At 38.9% G+C, this 22648-nt stretch overlaps 1 protein-coding gene across 3 annotated transcripts in view; it reads right to left on the bottom strand.

The window, feature by feature from the left end:
- Positions 1-1749: 1749 nt before the first annotated feature.
- LOC121314936 (neurocalcin-delta) overlaps positions 1750-22648 on the bottom strand; it is a 119465-nt gene continuing 98566 nt past the window's right edge. For all 3 annotated transcript variants that reach the window (XM_041248714.1, XM_041248713.1, XM_041248715.1), the window contains 3 exons: positions 16095-16491; positions 7929-8034; positions 1750-7042 (listed from right to left, as the gene is read on the bottom strand). In XM_041248714.1, the coding sequence (XP_041104648.1) occupies positions 6945-7042; positions 7929-8034; positions 16095-16472 (582 nt within the window). In that variant the 5' untranslated portion in view covers positions 16473-16491 and the 3' untranslated portion in view covers positions 1750-6944. The remainder of the gene's footprint in view (positions 7043-7928; positions 8035-16094; positions 16492-22648) is intronic.

Genomic DNA, 22648 nt, shown 5'->3' with positions numbered 1-22648 from the left:
ATGGAACAAACTAGATTGCCCCAGGGGTGATAATTGAGTACCACTTCCCTACTAACAAGAAAGGACCAGGTTTATTCAAAGAAAATCCAATAAAAGTGTTGTCACCAAACCTACAGGCATAGATAACACTTGAAAATATAACTTCCATTTCAAAGCACTAAATCCTTAAATTATCAAACTTTTAAACCAACCCAAGTGTCAGTCAGCTGCAATCTTTCAGCTGCAATTGGTTTCAGTTTGAGCGTCTCAGGGCAAATATAAAAATGACACGTTGTTCGTACTGAGTTATATTATAAACTGATTAAATGGCTACCTGGAGGTTCTTCTTGGTTTGAAATACAGGAGTGTCACTATGGGGAAATAGACATTTGATATCCAATATTAATGGCACTGCCAGTGTACAGTTAAGATTATTATTATTTAATCTTCTTCTCTGGCAGTCCAGTAGATGCAACAAGATGAAAAACAAATGATTCTGATTACACCGTAGAGTGTAAATTAATTTTTTAAAAATATTCAAATATAAATGAACCATTGTCTCCATTGTCTTATAGAAGATTCAATGGTTGGACACAGTTTACCCATAGCTTTAATCCATAAGCGATAAAATTAGACAAACTTTTCAACGAGTCAGTATTCTTTGTGTTTAATAATTGTGTAATTTTAGGACTGCTTGTCAAACAATCCTCTGCTTCCTCCATCTCCTCCCAATAAGGTTTTTACTTCAATTTAGATACCTTCAGAAATATAAAAACTTGAGACACCAAGGACCATATTCACACAGCATTTACCAACGTGCAAAGCAGGCACCATTTGTTTGTTAAAACAAACAAACAAACAAAAAATGCTAATGTTACAGAGCTCTTGAAAGAAACCCTTGTGTAATTTAGTCAAAGCTTATTTACATAAATGTTTTGTTCATATATAAAAGTAAGCTGCATTGTTTTCTTTTTTGTCCACAAGTCTAAACCTAGCCATTTAAACCTGGGAACATCTCTCTATTTTAACATCTACGAAATTTATCATGACTTTGTATAATTTAAATCTCTACAGTATATCATACACAACCATTTGAGGGAAATGTAAATAATAGTCTTGATATGTCATATTAACAATAATCATATAGGCAATGACATTTAAAAAAAAAAAAAAAAAAAGATTTAAAAAAGACTGCCTATTTAAATTGTGTAGGACATGTGTGGAACACTAAGACAGTTCCATAGCTAGGAAAGAAGACTCACAGGCAAAGGGACAGGATTTTACACATTTCAGTGTTGGTTTATAAGATAACACAATCCTACATTTAAAAACTACAGTCTCACAAAAAACAGAATACCATACAAAATCTACAAAATGTAACACTTACAAACATTTTGTTCAACAGATAACGATAATAGTACAGCATAAATGTATACAATACTGTTATGTATATTTGGCACTTAACCACATGATGCTATTGTGTGTAAAACAGACAAAATTATGCCTTATTTCAAATAAGAATACCAGCTTAACTTTTCTTTGTATTTATCATTTAAATAGTACTTGTAGTAGTTGACATTTTGTGTTTATTTGTTGTTAAAAAAAACCACACTGCAGTTTATTTAAAACATTCAGGAGTATAATTCATTGACTAACTTAACTGGGTCTAAACACCTCGCTATCATTTACAATGCTCACCTATACTTTACAATGCTTTCACTATGCTTTACTACATTTTACTTTGGTAAACTTTTACAAGGGATGTTTTGTCTCCTTAGTTTATTTTAATTATATTTTAATTATTTAAATTACAGCTGTATTTTGATCCTCTGCTGTTTAGATCAATCCCCAGACCCTGGGCCTTCAAACGTTACCCTTCCAAAATAAAGCTGGTGTGATGCCTTTCATTAGTCTGTGATACTCTTCTGGAAGTGGTGTTTGGAGCTGATCTGGAGGTGAATCTCTCTCACAGGCATAGTAAAGGCTTTCTCTTCCCATCTCAGTCAACAATTTGGAACTAGAGATGGGTAGCTTGGGAGTGATGAAGCTTTCATTCTAAGTTTAGATTATTTTAGAAGAATAGTTTGTTTAATTTTTTACTGTAGTACCAGAAGCTGTTAGTCAAAGAGACTGCTGTTATAAAAGAGTAAAAACAACTAAACACATAAATTATGTAATAAAATCCTAATACAGTGTTATGTTACTGTATGTTGCCTCAAACACAATACAGCACTTCAGCAAATTAAACACAGGAACTTGTTAGAAAGTTACATAGGCAATCCTGGTTTAGAACAAAGTACAGTATACTGTAAGAAAGAAATCTTTAATTTTATTTTAAAAGATGTTAGAATTATGAGCAGCAGTTAAAATATTCTTATTTTTCAAGAGTTTAGTACATTTAAAATTAAAATTTTTGAATTCTGATTTTTTGTTGTTGCTTAAACTAAACTGAAAATTAAGATACTCAGGCTGACCCAAAACTTACAAATGCAACTAAATACAAGATCACCTACCCAAACTAATGACAGAATTAAAGTGTTTTTTCTTCTTCTTTTTAAAACAAATATAACTCACTCACTTTTCAAACAATAGCATCATTGTGTTAAAAAAATAAAAAAAATAAAAATGTAATCTTTATTTTTTGATAAGTGCTTTCTGTTGGAGCCCAGTGTCAAATAAGGAGCTCAGCGAAATCTCTTTACACTCTTTACAATAGCAATGCTCAGACACTTTTAAAAAGCACAATATACTTTCACACAATCATGTTGACAAATGATAATCAGATTCATTGACATCTGTGTGATATATAAATGGAAGCATTAAATAAAATAAATGAATGTAGCTGGATTTGATGGACTTTATAGAAATGAGGAACATACGACTTTTGTTTGTTTTATGCAAGACTAACTGTCACTAAAATTACACACTTAGTAAATATGTGGTCCACTGATCATAACTCTAGTTCAATTTAGAAGACATTTTGTTCCTGTAACGTTGCACCAATTCTCAATTACTGTAATTCGTCCACTGTAAGGGAACAGCTTGATGCTGGAAAAACCAAGAACATAAAACGGGTCATTTTACAGTGTGCCCCGTTTATCCTAATATGGTTTTATCAATAAAAATTTCTAAATAGTCTTTAGATTTTATTTTTATTTTTTCTAATTTAATTCGTGTTTCTCTCAATTCCAAAAATACAATTTTAAAAAGAGAGATTCTTTTTGCAACACGCGTCAGGTATTACTGCTGCTTCCCACATTCTTCTCTTCTCAATGCTTGTTTGGAATTGCTCTGCATCAATTCAAGCCTTCCAGGGTTTGTGGTACAAACCCAGTATTGTCCTGGAAGCAAATCGATACAAGGACTGAACATGAGAATCTGGAAACCAAATGTTAAATATACTACACGTACATTTACATGCAAGTACTGGGTGGACCAATATTAGTCACCTGTAAGTTTTCACGCCATAGATTGTGAAAAGTTCCTGCCGAACATGGGTCTGGGGTCGCACCATATGGAATTTGAATGCCACTCTTAAATAAAGGGCTAATAAATTAATTTAGTGCCTTTTGTCTTTGATAGGAAATTCCTAAGTAGGAATAAATTTGTACTCATATGATTTGCCTCCTAACTTGCTGGAACCACGGTACAGCCTATCATTTCTTAATTTGAGTGTTTTTGTTTTTCACAACCCTGAATCTAAGAAAAGCAGCTTTTTTTTAGTGGTGAATTCTTCTCCATACAGCTTTAGATTTTAGCTTTCCTGGTGAATCACACAAATAATCGACTACATAAGGAATTTGCCTAAAAGCAACAAACACACTGAACCTCCCCTTATTGAGAAAGACCATCCTTTGACAGTCATAAGCAACAATTAGTCTGACAAAAAGATCATAAAACTAACCAACCAAATGTACATCAGAAAGGAATCATTACACCGAGGTACAAAATGGAGTCCAACACACCAACAGATCCATAAAAGCAATGTTAATAAGCAGCCTGGTGCCTTATTAACATAAAATAAGATGAAGCATTTTCTTACATAACAAAACAATGAAATTGTCACATAAGGACTCAGAAGTATAGTTTAATTAAACTTTTACTTTCTTATTTGACAATACATAATTTTACGTGTATTGTCAAATAGTTGTGTTGCTCTAACCCAACCACGGTCTGCGCTGGATAAGAAGGCAGCAAAGCAAGACATCCTGTACCAGAAATACTGTATTCCAACCCAATCTGAACCCATACCTGCTCTAAGCTGCTGTGCAGCATGGCACTTGCTGTAACAAATTTGCACAAAAAGTGCACTTCTGCTACACAACAGGTAGAAAAACCACTGGGGAACTGGGAGACATCATGGAGAAACTACACTGGGTTTTAATAAGCTATTTTATATAAATATATCAATATACTTATACCTGAGGTTTAGGTCAATATAATGTCTTTCTGAATATCTTGGGATACTCTCTTTTCTTCAGTATTACTATTTTGCTCCCTCCATAGAAAATACTCAACAAAAACAGTTTTGCACCACTTTTTGTCGTTGCATAATATTATTGCACTGCAGTGTCAATATCCTAACCATGCATGAATAAGTTGGTGCACGACCATGGTCGACTGAATTGTTGTTTTGTTGAATTTCCAGTACCTTCTTTATGGTCAGGTGCTCAAAGCACCTGCTAATCACATGATACATCAGTTAGCACTGCTTGACTTTTAAAAGGAGGTCTTTACCAATAAATGACTGCTTCTGTGCCCTGGTCATGCTTCAAGCTGGACGAAGCATACGTTATATTGCTGGTCAGTTGTGTGTTCACCACTCTACCATTGTCAGACTGCAGCAATGAAACAATGTTACTGGAATGTCCCAGAGCCACTGGAGGTAGAGAAGACCAGTATGTTGCCATACGAGATTTTTCCTGCTACAATCCTAGCAGGGCGTCTACAAGCAGCAACAGGCATGCGGGTGACATCACATATGGTGCAGAACCGCCTGAGGCATGCACAGCTGTGGGCCAGAAGACTAGTGGGGGGGGGGGGGGGGTACCACTACCTCTGAGGAACAGGCAGGAACATTTGCAGTGAGCTAGAGTACTACAGAGGCGTATCGCAAATCAGTGGCAACATGTCCTTTTTAATCTTGCTTTAATCGGAGGCAGTGTGATGGTTTGGGGTGGGATTCACTCTGGTGTAGGACACAGCTAGAGGTTACTAATGGATGCATAACAATACTGCAATCAGATTTTACAGCCAGTGGTGGTGCCATTCATGCAACAGCATCAGGCATTCATGTTCCAGCAGGACAATGTAGACCTTGCACTGCCTGGTTGCAGAGAGAGAACATCAATGTCTTGCTATGGCCAACCAGAGCCACTGATCTCTCACCAATTTAACATATATGGGATGAGCTGGTGCGACAGCTGGCTGACACACTGCAGCATGAGTGGGATGTGATTCCACAAAGAACAATTTAGACACTGATAAGAAGCATGCGACAGCATTGCATTGCTTTAGTGGAAGCAGAAAGCGGCCGTACTTATTATTGACTGCACCATTTTGACCACACCATTGTTTAAGCTTTCCTGTACTAGACAATTTTTGGGCCAATAAAGCCTGTGTTTTTGTGAAACCTTTGGATGTGAATCGCCTTCAATTATATCAACATCTGTGGTTGGTACGTTCAACTTCATTTAAGTTATTGCATCTAACAACCACTGGTGGAAAACTTTTTTTTGTTGAGTATAGTTACCCTAATCTGTCCCATACACCTGCTCTCCCTTCTTGTCTCACTCTGTTCTCGTCATGAAATCAGGAGTTTACTTTTATGTCCCTAAATGACATCACAATTTGTTTCTGGGAATATCACACTCAATGGTGAAGGCCAGTAATTTAGTAGTAACTAAAGCCAGTAACTAATATATTGTGAAATCACTGTTCTAGCCCCAGTCAGCCATAATGATGTCACAGCAACATTGACGGGATGGGTGTCTTTCCATCAGCTTGATAGCAAAGGGTCCTGTGACAACAACTGTGGTGTTTGAAACTGGGTCTCAGCTTCCCTCACATCAATGGCATTGTTGAAGGCTTAAGACTTATCCTTGCCTACTCAGACCTCAGTTGAAAAGGGGATCAATACATGTTCTTGGGCTTATATTCTTTCTTTTTTTAACTGTGGGATCCAACCATCTAAAATGAACTCTGTCTTTCTCCAAAAATCTCTAACTTTTATTAGCAACATGTAAAACTATTCCTCCAGCAGTCAGCACTTTGACAGCTGCTGTGTGGCAGTCCAAGAAAAAAAAAAAAAAAGAAAATCCTGAAGTGTAGCACAGTTATATTTCTTACTTTAGTGTAGCCACACTGGCTACAGTATCAAAATTGCACTAGCCATAACAAAAAAGCTACCTAAAACACATTAAGAACCATCATCTACAAAAACAGAACTATGAAGAAATAATACCTTGACTAAAGCTACACTGCTTACACATCCTACATTACAAAACTTTTCTTACAGCTCCTGACGGTCTGTAATCCCCTGTCCAAAGAAACAGTTTCATCTGACTTCTGCAAACCTTCAGTTATTTAGCCTAGGTTCCCAGTTGATTTTTTTAACCCACTACTAAGCAACTGTCCCTATCTGTCAATACATGCTTATTAAAGGGATACATATAAAATGTTTATAACAACTCAGACCATTATCAGTAAAACTTCTGCATAAATCAAAGTACCCTAACACAGCATTCTTCAGTCACACAGACTTTGTTTGGTGTTGTTTTCCAATCCCCGTGTACAGAAATAAAACAACTGTTGTTAAATTTGTTCCAGAACATTAGAACAGCTGAGAAATGCCACAAGAGAAAGGCATAGTAAGCCGTACAGAGGCGACGTCGCCATTCCTGATGAGGTTTGGCAAAAGAAAAAGAGAACAAAAGCACTGAATACAATCCATTATTTCCTTGGGTTTAGAATTGGCCTGCGCTGCTGGGGTCACACTGGAGCAGACGGACTATGGAGGGGTCACTCTTCGCTCCTCTGATAAACTCTTCCAACGACAGTTTACCTGAAAAGGGGGGTGGGGGTGGGGGTGGTGGAGAAAATATAGAATTTTCTACTACATTTACAATTGCATGCACTTAATATATTAAAACAATGGTCTTGTAACCATACAAGGCAATAGGCAATTCAAAACTTATGGAGTAGCAAACTGTTAAATGTTAATATCCAGAGAGGAAGAACATCTCTTAATAGCCAAAAGTGAATTCAGAGCTCCTCATCCCACTTTAATAGGTCAGATCCACTTCAGTGTTAAAAAAAAAATAATAATAAATAAATCTAAAAGATATGTGTAGTTTTACTCACACATTTTTTTATGGATCCATTTCAATGTTTACTTTCAATGCAAGCATCCCGACAGAAGGTGGCACTCTTAAGCTATTCTGACACTAGGAACTTGAAGCACACAATTGCGGCACTTGCTGTACAGTTGCTGGAGAAGACTCCAGCCATCCGTGTCACAAGCAGCAACCTAAATCAGCCAAAGTATTGGGTCACCCTAACCCTAACCCTAACCCCCCCAGACCTCGGTTTATATGTATCATCCGAGGAACGGAGCACAAGGAAGTTAAGTGGCTTGCTCATGGTCACACACTGTGAGTCAGTGGCAGAACTGGGATTTGAACCTGCAACCTCCTGGTATCACCAAGCTGGGACTGTCCCAAATGAGATGCTGATCTCATGGTTCTATACACTTTGCTGGCTATTAAAGACCCAAATATTTTGATATATATATTGAATAGCACTGTTTAAGGAAGTAGTTTTCAAGCCACCAAATTATCGGCAGTTGAATACTAACTGCTCTCAGAAGCAGAACGGCATACTGGAAAATGGATATTGACCTACATTTTATTCTATTCGAATATTTTGATTTATAGAACACAGGTGCTTACCATCTCGATTGGTGTCCATCTGCCTAAAAATCTTCTCTGTTCTTTTCTCAGGAGTCGACTCATCTTCTGGCATTTTCATTACCGAGGATACCATCTTGTAAATTGCCTGTGGAAGAAGACCATGGGAACGTAAGTGAATGCTCTTCAAGCACGTTGTGCTCCCCAGATGCCCTTTATGCTAAATGTCACAAAACTAATGGGAACATTAAAAGGAGATGGAGCAAGACGAGCAAGTCCGTGAAATGGAAATTGATCATCCCACATACTGCTCCACTGACACTGTTTATAATTGCTATCTACTTAACTACATAAGTGCTAGGTCACAGAAACAAGTGAAATGCTTGAAGTGTATTATTTTTTTATGGGTCTTTATGTCACCTGGTTTTGAATTTCAATGACCAGCTTTAAGACAATACAATATCTACTTAGTCATCTTACAAAATGCTATCTGTAAACACCATTTAAGAAAAGGTCTTGCAGAGCTTGATGAAAACACCCATAAACTACCAAAGTTAGTAGCAGGAACATTTTCATCCTAAAAACTGCTTGATTTATGTTATCTATCAACCAGGTCTGCTTTCTGATGAAGTCAAAGATGAATAATGGAATAGAGTAAGCAGTGGTTTAATGTACAGTCAAACGTAAAGTGACGGTACCCTGCCTGCAGCTTGGCGTGATCCAACACACACTGTTACTTTCCAAAAGCTAATTTCACTGAAATACAGGTCTGCTTGATGGAAACACATTTTTTAAAAAGCTCTATGGATTAAAGACATAGGCTGTTTAACATCAAAGGTATTCTTCAGCCCCTCAAAGCCCCTTGCACTGCCAAATGGCTTAAGCATCCTGAATGTGCTCACAAAACCTCTAATTACCGTAAAAATCATTTTATAGGTCGCACTGGCATACAAGTTGCTACCCACTTTTTGAGACTTCAATTTTAGTTAAACATCTTTTTTGTGTTTAAAATACTTTTTTTTTACATTTTTATTTTTTCCTACATGCTCAACACCAATAAATAAATAAAGATACAATGATTTAGTTTCAAAATAGCCCTTGTTTGCAACATTTTATATTGCACCATTTAATAACCAGTAAACAAAACATGATTGTGTTGCATACGGTGCAGTACAATTGCATTCAATTTCCAGCTGTACAAACACCTTCATTTTCTTAATCAGAACCGTAACCATACACATACTTTACAAGTGTACCACTGTGTTATACTGACATGTAGAACAAGTTACACTGTTTATGATAGTTACTCAAAGTACTCCATTTCAAACAAAATGTTTTCTGCATCAGGCCATAAACACTTTCCTCTTAATCAGCTTGTTTTTCTTGTCTTTGTTTCGTCTCCCATCACATACTGTTTTTTTCAACACTGTAATTTACATGTATGTCGGCAAATTCAACAACGCGCAATTTTAAACCTGTTGAGAAGCATTTTCTTTTTTTTTCATACTGTCCTACTTTATCCAGTCTCAAAGTCACCTTCATTATTACAGCATTACAGTTACAACGAATGGAAGACTTGAAAATTTTACTACTTGGCTTTCTAACCAATAGTTGTTTGGTACTGATCCCTGTGGCGGGTTCAGTTTGAATGGTGACAAATCAGTGACTCGGGAGGGTGGGATTATGGAAATTCATAGAGACTGACAGCTATTGTGTTAACAGTAAGTGAAGCAATATAGCTGTAACGTTTTCGAGAGGTCAGTCAAGAGTCGGAAAGGTTGCATTTAACATTCAAAATGACTAAGGGTATCGAGAGTAAGAAATTAAAACTTTTAATTAGAACAGTGGTTTTCTGTTTCCGCCTAGCAACATGACCTGAATGTCGTAGACCCTGAACAAATAAATCGGGCTGTTTACAGTTAAGTTTATGTAGTAGTAATCACATTGTGGCATTGGTACATAGTTTCATTAGACACGCTGGTGCATATGTCGCACCAGTGTATTAGTGACCCCCCCCCCCCTTTTCAGGGCCCTGCAAAAATGCCTAGAAAATCGACTTATTCAACGGTTTTTAACGGCAGCCCTCATCGCTGACATTAACTGTGAAAGGCCAAATCAAGCATGGTGCCCAGGGAATTTCACTTGAAGCATTGTGATACATTTAAAAAGAAAAATGGAGACGACATGAATTACATTCCTAAAATATACTCTGAAACCAAACTGTGCAGTGGGTACTAATCATGTATCACTACTGCACTTCTAATTAAGGGTGATCTGAGATGGCACCCCACAACTCATTTGGCACATGGATAGACTTCAACACAGCCAGAAGACTCTGGCCGCTGTTGGCTTTGACATTCCTGTAGTACTGTATATAATTTCATATTTACAAGCCAGTCCCCGATGTCAGCCCCTGAAGTCAATGCAGACCTCTCTCATTAACACTGCAGCTGAACATCTTCTGAAGGAACTGCCTTTCTTTTTTTCAGAACAGTTACAAACCAATGTGTAATTTGTCTTGACTGCAATTATAAATGAGCGACTCAGAAAAAGCACTACAAACTGAAGTGTCTATTTATTCCATCCATCAATTTTTGGATGTTCCTATGCTATTTATTTTATCAGTATATTGATGGCACGTTTAATATTCTGCCTGGCAGGCTGCAGTAAGGATTGAGGTTGGGGATTAACACAATAAAATGTGATAATAAAACAATGCAGTAGGTTAATGGGGTAGATTGGGGTTGAGTCCATCTTGAATCAGCTGTAAACAAGTTTGATGGTCTCAAATGAGTCACTGTATTTGATACAACTGTCATTTTATGCTTGGGAGAAGCCCATGGCTAAACTATATTTACTATGTTTGTACCATGATTTATTTATTTGTATATAATGTATATAAAGCCGTGGGGTATTTTGTTTTGTTTGAATGAGTTCTGGAAGAGGCAAAGTTGGCAGCTCGTCCTCTGCCAGCATGTAATTTAAAAAAACCTTGTTGGTTAATTTATTGTTAATTGGGAGATGACCACCAAGATAAAATCCTGCAGCATCCTGGGTTCCTAGTGGGAGTTTGAAAGGAGGAACAAGAGCGCAAGAGATTCAAAACAAAACAGAAAGTAAAACCATCCATTCTAGGAACAGCGACAGCAACTGCCCAGCCTGACCTAGGATTGTTATTTTTGGTGTTTGTGATTTGTTTTGTTCACCCTTTTTATTTGGCTCTGTGAGCAAGTGTTTATTGTTTGAACATTTTATTTATTTTTGTGTTTGAAACTAAAACGGCGCAGCAGCGCCTTTACACCTGCAGTACTTCGTCTGTGTGTCTCTCTGGCCTGAGTCATCCCTGTCACAGTGTCAAATAGAAAGTAATTAAAAAAATATACAAAAAAGGCTGTATGTAACCAATTTAACTTAAGATGGACTCATGTTACATAGCTTTAAGAATAAAAAGAAATATATTAATAAATCAGAACGGCATCACTTTTTTTTTCCTGGATGATGAATTTTGCTTCTTACGAAAGGGTCTAGAGAGCAGGGTCATGACCAACCCTCCCATTTTCATTGGTGGTGGATATGCATGCTATTAATATTCTTGTTCTAAACAAGATTCTGAGTAAGTTTAATCACAATTGGTCTCGTGGTCCTCTAGATATAGCGGAGCAGAAGTCCTGCATGACACTAAAGCATTAGCTGTGGTACACTTTTACGCAGTTATCTCAAGTTTTTTTTTTTTTTTCAAAAAGGAATTCTTATTGTTTTAAGTTTACAAAAACATTAATAACAGCAAAGTATGCTCAATTCTAAAGGCAGTAATTCTAATGATACACTGTTGATATTGTCAGGGTCACTGGCTTTTCAGTCAGTTTTATTTGGCAGAGTGGGGGTTGTGGCTCAAAGCCAGTTAAGGTTCTACTCGCTGGTGCATTCTAGTCAAAGGATTCCGATCCAGACTGCCTGGGCAGAGTTAGTGTCGGAAAAAACTCAAGCTCGGAGCAAACTACATGTTTCTAAAAATAAAAACTCAACTGAAGTAGCTTTCTGTTGAAATTAGGTGGAGGAAAACTGGAGTGCACCCAGCTTTCAATCAAATCTAGCTGCCCTAAGGCCAGCTGGACTTCCATAAAAAAATTCACGTCAAGTATTTCTGACTGGAGAAGTTAGGGTTAGGAGGATGGGGAAGAGTATTAGTCAGCTAGTGAATTTACACACCTATGTGTCATTGCACAATAAAAGCTATTAGCTTTGTAAAAAAAAAAAAAACTATAAAAAACAAACATATACACATTATATATAAATACAGTGGTTTGCAGAAGTATTCACCCCCTACCAATAATGTCACATTTTGTTGAATTACAAATAATGTAAGCACAGTTTTTCAAACAAACTTTTTCATTCAAAGCTGTACTGGTTATATGAGGATGAGGTTAAATGTCATCAAAACTTGCAAAGAAAACGTACAAAATGAAATTTACTGGTTGCATAAATATTCAGCCCCTTAAGTAAGTACTTGGTAAAAGCACATTTACAATTATTGCTATGAGTCTTTTTGGATAGGTCTCTACTGTAGGACACTAGGATGGTGACATTTTTGCCCGTTCTTCACAGGAAAATTGCTCCTTCTGATAAGTTTGTTGGGGATTGTCGATGGACTTCAATATTCAAGTCTCGCCATACATTTTCGATTGGATTCAAGTATGGCGCTGGTGCCTGCTTGCCAGCTGCACTGCTTTGGTCAATCTATTAGCATCGGGACTAGTGAAAATAAATACCCGAGAACGTGGCGTTTTACTACGCAACAGAATATGGAGTGGATGTTTTGGATCAGATGGCACGGAAGTATTCAGTGAAAGCTGGCTCTTGACGGTGGTCTGTTCAGGTGTTTTACAATGTATTGGACCTAGCAGCCATCAACTCCTGGGTACTTTACAAAGAATGCACAGAGAAGAATTTACCAAGGAGAGAATGTATTTTACATTTAGCACAGGAACTACGCAAGAAGCATTTGGAACAGAGGGAGACTGTCAAGCGTGTACCCACAGCTGAAGATGGCAACCCCGCTGAGAGCAGCAAGAGACTCCGATGCCAGGTTGACAAGTGCAATAAAAATAAAACTTCGGACAGCTGTGCCCTGTGCAGAAAGGCGGCACGGAGAAGCACATTATCTGTGTTGACTGTGAACAGTCTTAGACTCAGGTAAAGGAATACCCTTTTGTCGAAAAAAGAAAAATAAAATTAGACTTTTTTAGATATAAATTCTTGTGCTGTGCGCTTCTATAAAATGTTTAAGTTTATTTATCTTTGTTGTTCAGTTGCTTTTGCACATCTGATAATAAACCGATTGCATGTAAACCAATGTCTGTTCAGATACTTATTTATTTACACTTTCTTGTTTTGTTTATATATATATATATATATATATATATATATATATATATATATATATATATATATATATGCATGCTTTGGTTGTTCAGTTGTTTGTGGTGTACTCAATAAAAAAAAAACGAATTACATCCGACTGTTTCTCCTTTCGTTATACTATTTACAGTGTTTTGAATACAGCTGTCAGAAAGACTGCTGCGGGGCTTCTAGGTATGAGTATATCTCCAGTCCTTCTACTGTTAAAGATATAAGTAAAAATGATGTCACAATATATAGAACACCATTACATCATGTAAGAATAAATCATGGAATTATATATATATATATATATATATATATATATATATATATATATATATATATATATATATATATATATATAAAATGGGCATATTAAATACTCTATCCTGATTGGTCAAAACAGGTCACATGGGGGTGCTGACATTACAGCATATCACCATGGGTCGGCACTTTTTTCAAAAACGGGCAAATCACTGGCAGATATCCATACACTAGAATTTAAAAACAAAAACGGCAGACATATTAGAATTTATCACAATAAACATGACCGACCAGCTTTATGTAAATGTTGAACTTTTAGGAAACCGAAGTGTGAAATATTAAATTATTAAATGAATCTGAACCGGACACCAATGATTAAAAGTAGTGAAAAAAAATTGTTAAAATAAATTCAAAACTCGCCATTCTGATCGCTCTGTTCCTTTTCCCTGAATACGGTGTTTCCCTATCCCATTTTGAAAATAAATAGTTTAAAAAATATCTCTTAAACTTTCAGCTTTTCGCAAAATTTTTGGGTCCCTCTTAAATGAGACTTTGGGGTTAAAAGATGTTTTGTTGCCGTTGCTCCCGCTGTCCGTTCTTTGGTCTGCCTGCCTGCTGCCACTGGACCCACCCCCTTAGCAGCTGTGTGATCTGAAGCTGAACATTTATAAATTCATCTCGACAGTTCCTGCCATACCTTTTAAATGTGTCCAGGTATCATGGTATCATGTATTGTGCTGTGCCCTGCATTGCTTTAAATTGTTTCTCAACACTGGTCCAGTAGTTTTCCACGTTACCTAGCTGAAAATTGCAGTCAGTTTGATAAGTAACCGGGTATTCCGCTGTAGCACAAATCTGTTATGGATACCTCCTGTTACTACCCCGGATAACAACGGATTATTGAAAAAAAAAAAAAAAGCGCACTCTCACCTGATACTATTGCAGGTCTTGTGAGGAAGGGTCCGCGTGATTTAAAATAAAGGCAGTCTTATTTGTGCTGCGTGTTTAAAGGCAGACTCGTTCGTGCTGTGTCATGATGAAAATGGGCAGTAATATTTCACTTTAAAATGTAATGAATAAACCAAGAATTAGTGTAACGAATCAAAACTGCACTTTCAATGGCAATGTTCAATTCAACATCTGAAATTATTTTTTAATTCATGCATTTTTGGTTTTATTTTTATATGTTTACGGGACTATTTTTTTCTAAGTTCAGGCACAGGTGTAAGGATATTTTATAAAAATTCCTTTTTTTGTTAATTAAAACATGATTTTATGTTTTTTTGTAATGTTGGTTGATCCATTTTATAAGCGCAATAAGGCACTTCAGGGTGTGGGATATACTCTAATATCCACACGCCCCTAGTGGTTAAAGCCACTCGGCCTTGTCTCTTGACTTATAACTCACCCGGGATGTATGGATATTAGAGGATATCCCACACCCTTTCGTGCCTTATTGCACACACACAAACACACACACGACCTTCAGGCAGCATGGTATCTAGTCTATTTATCAAAGTATTTTCTTTTATTCTTCTATGCTGTACATTATCTAACTTTAATTTTTCTAAAACCACAAACTTTAGGTCACCCACGGTGTGTTTGTTTCTTGTAAAGTGCTGAATTATTGGTTCACTTACTTTATTATTTCTTATATTTTATATAATGATGTACCTGTTCCTCATACATATTATATTTTATTACATGTTATGCATAATATACCATACGAATGCTTTCCTTGCATGACAGATTTTTTAAGACTCAATATTTATTTTCTTTATTTGCGATTTCACTTTTACCTTTACCAATACATTTGCACACTTTACATGTGTTTTTACAGATTTCAATGTCCCTTAATGTATCTACGAACTCTTTGTGTTTATTGTGGACTAAAATGTCAGCCAAATTTGCACCCCTTCTAAAAGCTATGATATGTGCTTTCAGAAATATTTTTTAAGTTTTTTTTTTTTCTGAACTAAGTATAAGTTTTATGAAATATATAATATATATATACGAAATATATAATATAATATATATATAAACTGGGTCAAATCTATCCTATAGCTAAGGTGGTAAAGGATGAGACTTCTCAGTGGTAATGGAAGAGGCTGTACTAATTACATGAAACGGCATTTCTGAAACAGAAAATCTGTATTTAAGTTTGGACGAGATTCAACGGATACTAAACCCAAAAGACTGGACGAGGATAGAACATTCTATTTCAAATGCTCAAAACACTAGTTTATTTGAACTGATAACCGTGGATCTGATCTATATATATAGAGTACACATGCTCATGTTCATTACTTTTTCTAGTTACGTTTTTTTTTTATAACTCACAAAACATTTTAAAAAGGGGAATGATGTGCATATATAAACATATTAGGAGATCTCTAAGAATGAAAAGAAACACGACTCAGGGGAGGATCTGTAAAGGTTAAGAAAACAGTAAACATAGCAGACACTTCTTCACTTTTCATCTATGCTAATATTTACACCAGTTTTAAATATAATACATGGGTATCAAATCAACAGAATCTGTACCTGAACTATCTCCAGCATTTCTGACTTGCTGATGTAGCCGTTTCCGTCCAGGTCATACATACTGAAGGCCCACTTCAGCTTCTGTTCCAGCTTTCCCCTTGACGTCACACTGAGAGCGATGATGAACTCTCTGAAATCGATTGTTCCATCTCCGTTGGCGTCAAAGGTGCGGAAAACGTGCTCCGCAAATTTGGAAGCATCCCCATAAGGGAAGAAGTTCCCGTAAATTTTCTTAAACTCTTCCATTGACAAGTTGCCGCTGGGGCAATCCCTGAGAAAGCCTTTGTACCACTCCTGGATCTCATGCTCTGTGAAGTCCGTGCTTTCCAATAAATCCTGCATCATTTCTGGGCGGAGCTTGCTGTTCTGCTTCCCCATCTTGGTTTCTAGATTTTAACTGCAAAGAAAAAAAAGTTTGTTTTTTGTAAAGAGCATTACTGAAAAAAATGTCTTCCTCAACTATCTGCTTTAAAAAGACAAAAGCATGTCAGTAACAATGAAGAGATGACCCACAGCATATATAAAATAGCATCTCTTAACATGCAGAAAAAGATCATTATAACTGTAACCATAATGTGAATGAATAACATAAATGTTCATTCAATGTTTAATCATATTTTGGTAAATATTAACTGTGATGTATGTACATAGATATAGTATAGCAGTATATGCACTATATCCTAATTGATGTCGGGTATGATTATGTTAGATTTCAATAATTCAATGAATCTTTTTCATATGGATAAATCCAGCTACAAAATGTCTTGTCTAACTTCTCTGTATTCACAGCTTTAAGGAATTCAAACATTACAAAAGGCTTAAGAACAGTCTATTCAGGCCTGTTCAGTACATTCTAATAACATATTTTGTTCAGACAATCCAGTACTTACTAAAATTTAAGGTTTAAACAATTCTCTAAGTGTAGTTACAATTTAAGGTTTAAACAATTCTCTAAGTGTAGTTACAATTTAAGGTTTAAACAATTCTCTAAGTGTAGTTACAATTTAAGGTTTAAACAATTCTCTAAGTGTAGTTACAATTGAAGGTTTATACATTTCTCTAAGTGGATCTTTTTTTTTTTGACATGCTTGTGGTTCCATGAGTGAGTCTGTTAAATATCAGCAGCAAACTAACAGACAGTAAAACTTTCCAAGCGGAAATCTCCAGCCAGGACAATTCCTTTCTCCACTGATTAGAAAACTTTCTGTTTCTGTTAAAACATGTCCCTTTTCAGGATCAAACAACAGCTGGATGTTCAGAACGTGAGAATTGGACTGGTGCTGAAGAACTGGGTGACAATTTCGGACCAAGAACTTTTTCGAACAAGCTTTTAATATTTTCATTCCAGGTCAATCTTTTATACTTGAGCTGGTTTTTAGAAAAATGTTTAAATGCCCGTCATTTTCAGTGTTGCATAAGGGTATGAAAATTGCATTATGTCTACTTTGGACACAAACTAGAGTTATAACGTTTGGCATACTAACCAAGTGTGGTAATGGAATGGAGACAAATTCATAATACAATAACAGACTGTTAATGCATAGGGTTACACTGCACTTAATGTGTTCTGAATATGGCCATTAATCTCCTGTTGTCAGTTTCACTCAAGCTAAAATGGGTAGAGGTAGAGATGAAATAATACATACTGCTTCTTCATACTGGGTCATCCCAGCTCAAGTGGACAAACAGGGTTTACTCGTTCTCTTATGTCAATTCATTATTTTTGGTTGGAAAGTCTTGAAACAGGCTTTCATTTGTCTAGGTCATCCAACAAATGGAGAAAATTAGGTTATTGTACATCAATGTTACATTCAAAATAACCACGAGCACCTAACAGCAGCATTTGTGTAAATTAATTGATTCCCTTGTCTTTGTCAAGGTCATTTGGGAGAGAAAACATTTATATGTGCTGCAGCCCCCTGCAACCATCCCACAGCTCGCAAAAGGCCCCCGGCCCCCAGTTTGGAAACCCCTGGCTTACCCAATTGTCAAGAAACGTAACATTATTTAGAAGTTATTAAGAATATCAGAAGTTCATCCAGCTGTCTGTGTATCACACTTACACTGTTGCATGTATGTGTAGAACTGCCTGTCCAGTTGTCATGGTTTGCATACAAATTTGGAAATGTACCACAAAACTGCATCTCCATCATTTCCTGTGCCAAAATATGCTGTTAGCAAAAGACTTTTGGTCATTAGGTTAAGAATGTTGCACTTGAGACAGTCGTTTAAAAACCTGCTGTAACACAAAGATGACGCAGGTCTAAACCGAGAGTCAGGGCTGGTTTATCAGTCTCTTTCAAGCTAAACTGCTAGTGGGCGAACTGCCCCAATCTCTTAACTGAACAGAAACACCAGCGGGAGACACAGGTTGCAGATGTACTGCTGCGTGGCATAGAGACCTAATTCTTACAGCAAATGTGCAGCCAGTTTCTAGATGCAGTTCACATTCAGTGGCAGTAAACTGCTTGAACAATTATCCCTACTTTATGATTTAAACCTGGCAGCCAAGAATAATACTGTATTCTACGTCCACCTGCTGGCAAAGAAAAAGAGCAAACATACACGCTACCTTATTCAAGGTTCCTCAGGACCACCCGGTGACTGCAAACACAGTACAGTATTTGCTATAAGAGTCAACTGCATATTGTTTTATGTAAAGTAGGAAATAAATCTGGACGTTGTAAATCCTAAAGACAGCTGGAGCTTGTGTTGAAATCCTGGGCCCTCAGTCTCTGTGCAAATAAACCCTCAACTGCTGTTCCCAGGGATGGTTTACAAGAATCACCCCCTTTCAGGGAAAAGCATATTTTATTAGTTTGTTCCAAATGTATCCAGCACATGTAGATGGCAAACACTGGGCACTCGACCGATGGCACTGGCTTCGGAGGACAGCGTGTGTTTGTCTTCACCGGTCCCGAGTTAGCGCGGGGATAGTAGCAGTGAGCTGAGCCTAAAAATACAATTGGACATTTCAGATTGTGAGAAAAAATAGGATAAAATCAATTGACAACTACTAAATTAAAAATAAATAAAAAAAAAAAAAAAAAAAAGATCTCCATGTGAACAGCCACATACAAATTTCTGTTCATATTTCTCTTCTAGCTAATGACTCTGTTACTGATGCATAATAAACACTGTACCGGTAAGCCCTGGTACACTGCTCTCTCCATCAGCCTGAAACGTTTGGTGCAAGGAAACACCAAATAAGCAAAGAATTATAACTTGGTGTCCAGAGACTAAATCCTAAATATTGAACATCTTCATACTGTATCTTGTTTCCCTGCAACTCAAAGACAACTGTTAATATTAATTATCCTACAGTAACTATGTACACCTAGTTTCTTGTTAGTTTTGGAACAAATAATTCATTTCACATCTTTCTACTAACATCTTTTTTTTTATTGAACATGTATTCTTTTTTTTTTTTTTTTAAGAAGACAGCTTATTCTGTCAGCTAGACTCGAAAAGACTGTAAAAATAGCATAATTATACATCTGCTCTTTTATATTCTATTAATGAATATCAAGCAGTTGCACTATGTTACAGTTGCCCTGGCAACAGGTACTCCATGCAATAAAAAAATAGCAAACCATTTAGGGACCAAAGCTGCATTCTGACAGAATTTAGGAAGTTATTACATTGAGGACTGTAGCTCCCCAATTAGTGAACTCCCAATCACCTCTACCAGCATGTTCAAAACAATTACAAGTACATTTACAACTGCATTGGCTTTGAGTCTTCAAACTCTTTGAGAACTCCCCCAAGGTGAATCAGAGGCCGGACAACCATTGCAAGGCACAGGGAGAACAACTGTAATCATAATGCTCAGTGCAGGTCACTTTCCCTGAAACCTGTTTACAGATCCCTCCCTTGTTCTGATAAAAAGCTCCATTAAATCTCAATCCATTCAATATATCCATGTGACGGAAAGATGAGTTCTGGTGATGAATCTTCCTCCCAACCTGTGAGGGCGCTAAAGAACGGGAGGAGAAGTATCTGGAAGGGCTGGCCTGACAGTTCGTTTCCAGGTCAGGGAAGTGGGTCAGCCTGGAGGGAAGCGCAACTCTGTTGTAAGACCGTATTGATTTGAAAGGTAAACGAGAGGCAGCTGCAAGTAATAAGGCAGCTGCAACCGTTTATCTCAATATCATGCGGGATTACATATAGGGGCCAGGGTAACGCTGATCTTCTCCTTTGTTTGGGTTAAACGAGTGGAGAGAGAGAAGGACTGAGAGAGGAGCTCTCAGAGTGGATTGTGTTAGTGTTTTGCATTGTTGTGTCTGTCCGTGTAACTGTCTGTTTTTGTATTCAGCACTAGACAGTTAACGCACGTCTCCGGAGCTGTCGAAAGGAGAGCACTATCCGGAGCACCACTGCACTGAGCACCGGCACGTTTTCGATCACCCAGGACTGGTGACCGTACCGCTGTTTTTGTTCAGGACTGTGCCCTTGGTTTCATTATCCCCGTGCTTTACACATTGTTGGGTATTGCCGGGGATTTATTATTTTTGACGGTCGCCAGACCTGGAAAAGAGCAATAAAGCACTTATTCACTGAATCACTGTTGTCTGTTCATCACTCCTGCACCGCATCACCACGACATCTGTTCCCCTTACCAACCACTTTGCCACACATGGTGTCAGCAGTGGGATGGACCGCAACGCACTGGCGGAGCTGCTGCAGGCACTGGAGATCAGACGGGATGCAGAGGAGAGACGGAGGGAGGAGCGCTATACGGCGCTCATTGAACGGGTAGGGCTGATCGTTGCTGCAGGAGCGACCCCTACCGGAACATCATTGATGTCGGCCCCGAAGGCACGGGCCATGAAAATGACGGCGGAGGATGATCCGGAGGCATTTTTGGTGGCGTTCGAGCGGCTGGCAACCGCGGCAGGATGGCCTCGGGAGTTCTGGGCAAGCCAGCTGGGACCTTGCCTGGTCGGGGAAGCGCAGGCAGCATACCAAGCCCTGAGCGACCAGTACGCCACTGACTATGACCTAGTCAAGCAGGCTATCCTCCGTCGTCTCAACATCACCGCGGAGACCCACCGGACGCGGTTCCGCGAGTACCGGAGAGCCCCGGAGACACGCCCCAGGGTGGTGGCACAGCGGTTGTGCGACCACATGGTCCATTGGCTGACCCCAGAGAAGAAGACCGCTCAACAAATGGGGGAAGCCATTGTGGTGGAACAATTCTGCCATGTGGTCGGCGCCGAAACTCAGGCGTGGGTACGGCGCCACAACCCTGACACCCTGGAGGAGGCGGTCAAATTGGCCGAAGATTTTGAAGACTCTTTGACGTCAGCCCGGGTCGGGATCCTGTCAGCCCCTGCCCTGCTCAGGAACCAACCTCTCCCTCCCTCTCCTCCAACACCACCACCATCACCCTCGGTCCCGGCACCCAGACCTCCCAGACCGCCGACCCCGTTGGGCCCCCTTGCCTCCCCCCCATGGAGACCGAGGATGGCCCCCAGCTGGGGTAGAGGTGTTGCCCCTGCCCCGTTGCCCTACCAGCAGCGGGACAGATATTTAACCTATGCCCCCTCTGTCCCTCCACTCTGTTTTAGGTGTAACCAGCCAGGACATAGGGCCAGGTCATGCCCCGCTGCTATGGAGTGTGACGTGGCTGCATGCAACTGGACACCTGGAACGGGTAAGCAGGGGGAAAACGGTTGGGAGGGGCCCTGTCTGATTGACGTGGTTTTAGGGAATGTGAAAACCCACGCGTTAGTGGACACAGGGTGTGAGCAAACCTTGATCAGGACAGCTCTCTTGGGCGGTATGTCGTGGCGGCCACAAGGTCAGGTGGCCATCTCCTGTATCCATGGAGACACGGCGGCATACCCCACCCTAAAAGTATATTTATCGGTAGGACCGATAAAACGTCACCTTGTAGTCGGGGTGGCGGAAAGGTTGCCGCACCCAGTTATTCTGGGCCGAGACTGGCCAAAATTCAAAGAATTGGTGCAAATAATGGCAGTCTCAGCCACACACGTAAACGTGGCAGAAAAAGGGAAAAAGGAACGGATTGGTGATGTGTTTCCTTTTCATCCTGAAATGTTTTCCCCTCTGTTCCGTCCTAGAAAAACAAATAAGGAGAGACGGACCGCGAAATGGGAGGGAGCGTCTTTGAGACAAGGCTGGGGTCTGGTGGGAGAGTGCTGTAATGGTAACAAACACCAGTCGAAGGGAGTGGGAACGCAGTGCGACCGAGAGAGCGAGGTTACTGGGCCGACTAGGGCAGAGGTTATTCCAGCCCCTCTCAATATACCGGACCCGTGGTACTCAAGCGCGGACCTAGTGTGGGGCCAAAAGAACGACCCGTCACTGGTGCACGCTTGGGGGCAGGTCCGGTCCATTGAAGGTAAGGATGTTGATGGCGCTGGGCCGCTAGTATATCCACATTTCAGTATAAAGGGGCAATTACTATATAGGGTAAACCTAGCCGCGGGCACAGGACAGCCTGTAACCCAATTATTGGTTCCCCCGTCTTGTCGGACCGAGATCATGAGCCTTTTGCGGGGCACCTCGGAGCCGAGAAGACGAGGGAG

This window comes from Polyodon spathula, chromosome 4 (assembly GCF_017654505.1).
Source record: "Polyodon spathula isolate WHYD16114869_AA chromosome 4, ASM1765450v1, whole genome shotgun sequence".
Classification (NCBI taxonomy): Eukaryota; Metazoa; Chordata; class Actinopteri; order Acipenseriformes; family Polyodontidae; genus Polyodon; species Polyodon spathula.
Note: the sequence above shows the minus strand (reverse complement) of the source record. Positions and strands in the feature narration are given on the sequence as shown.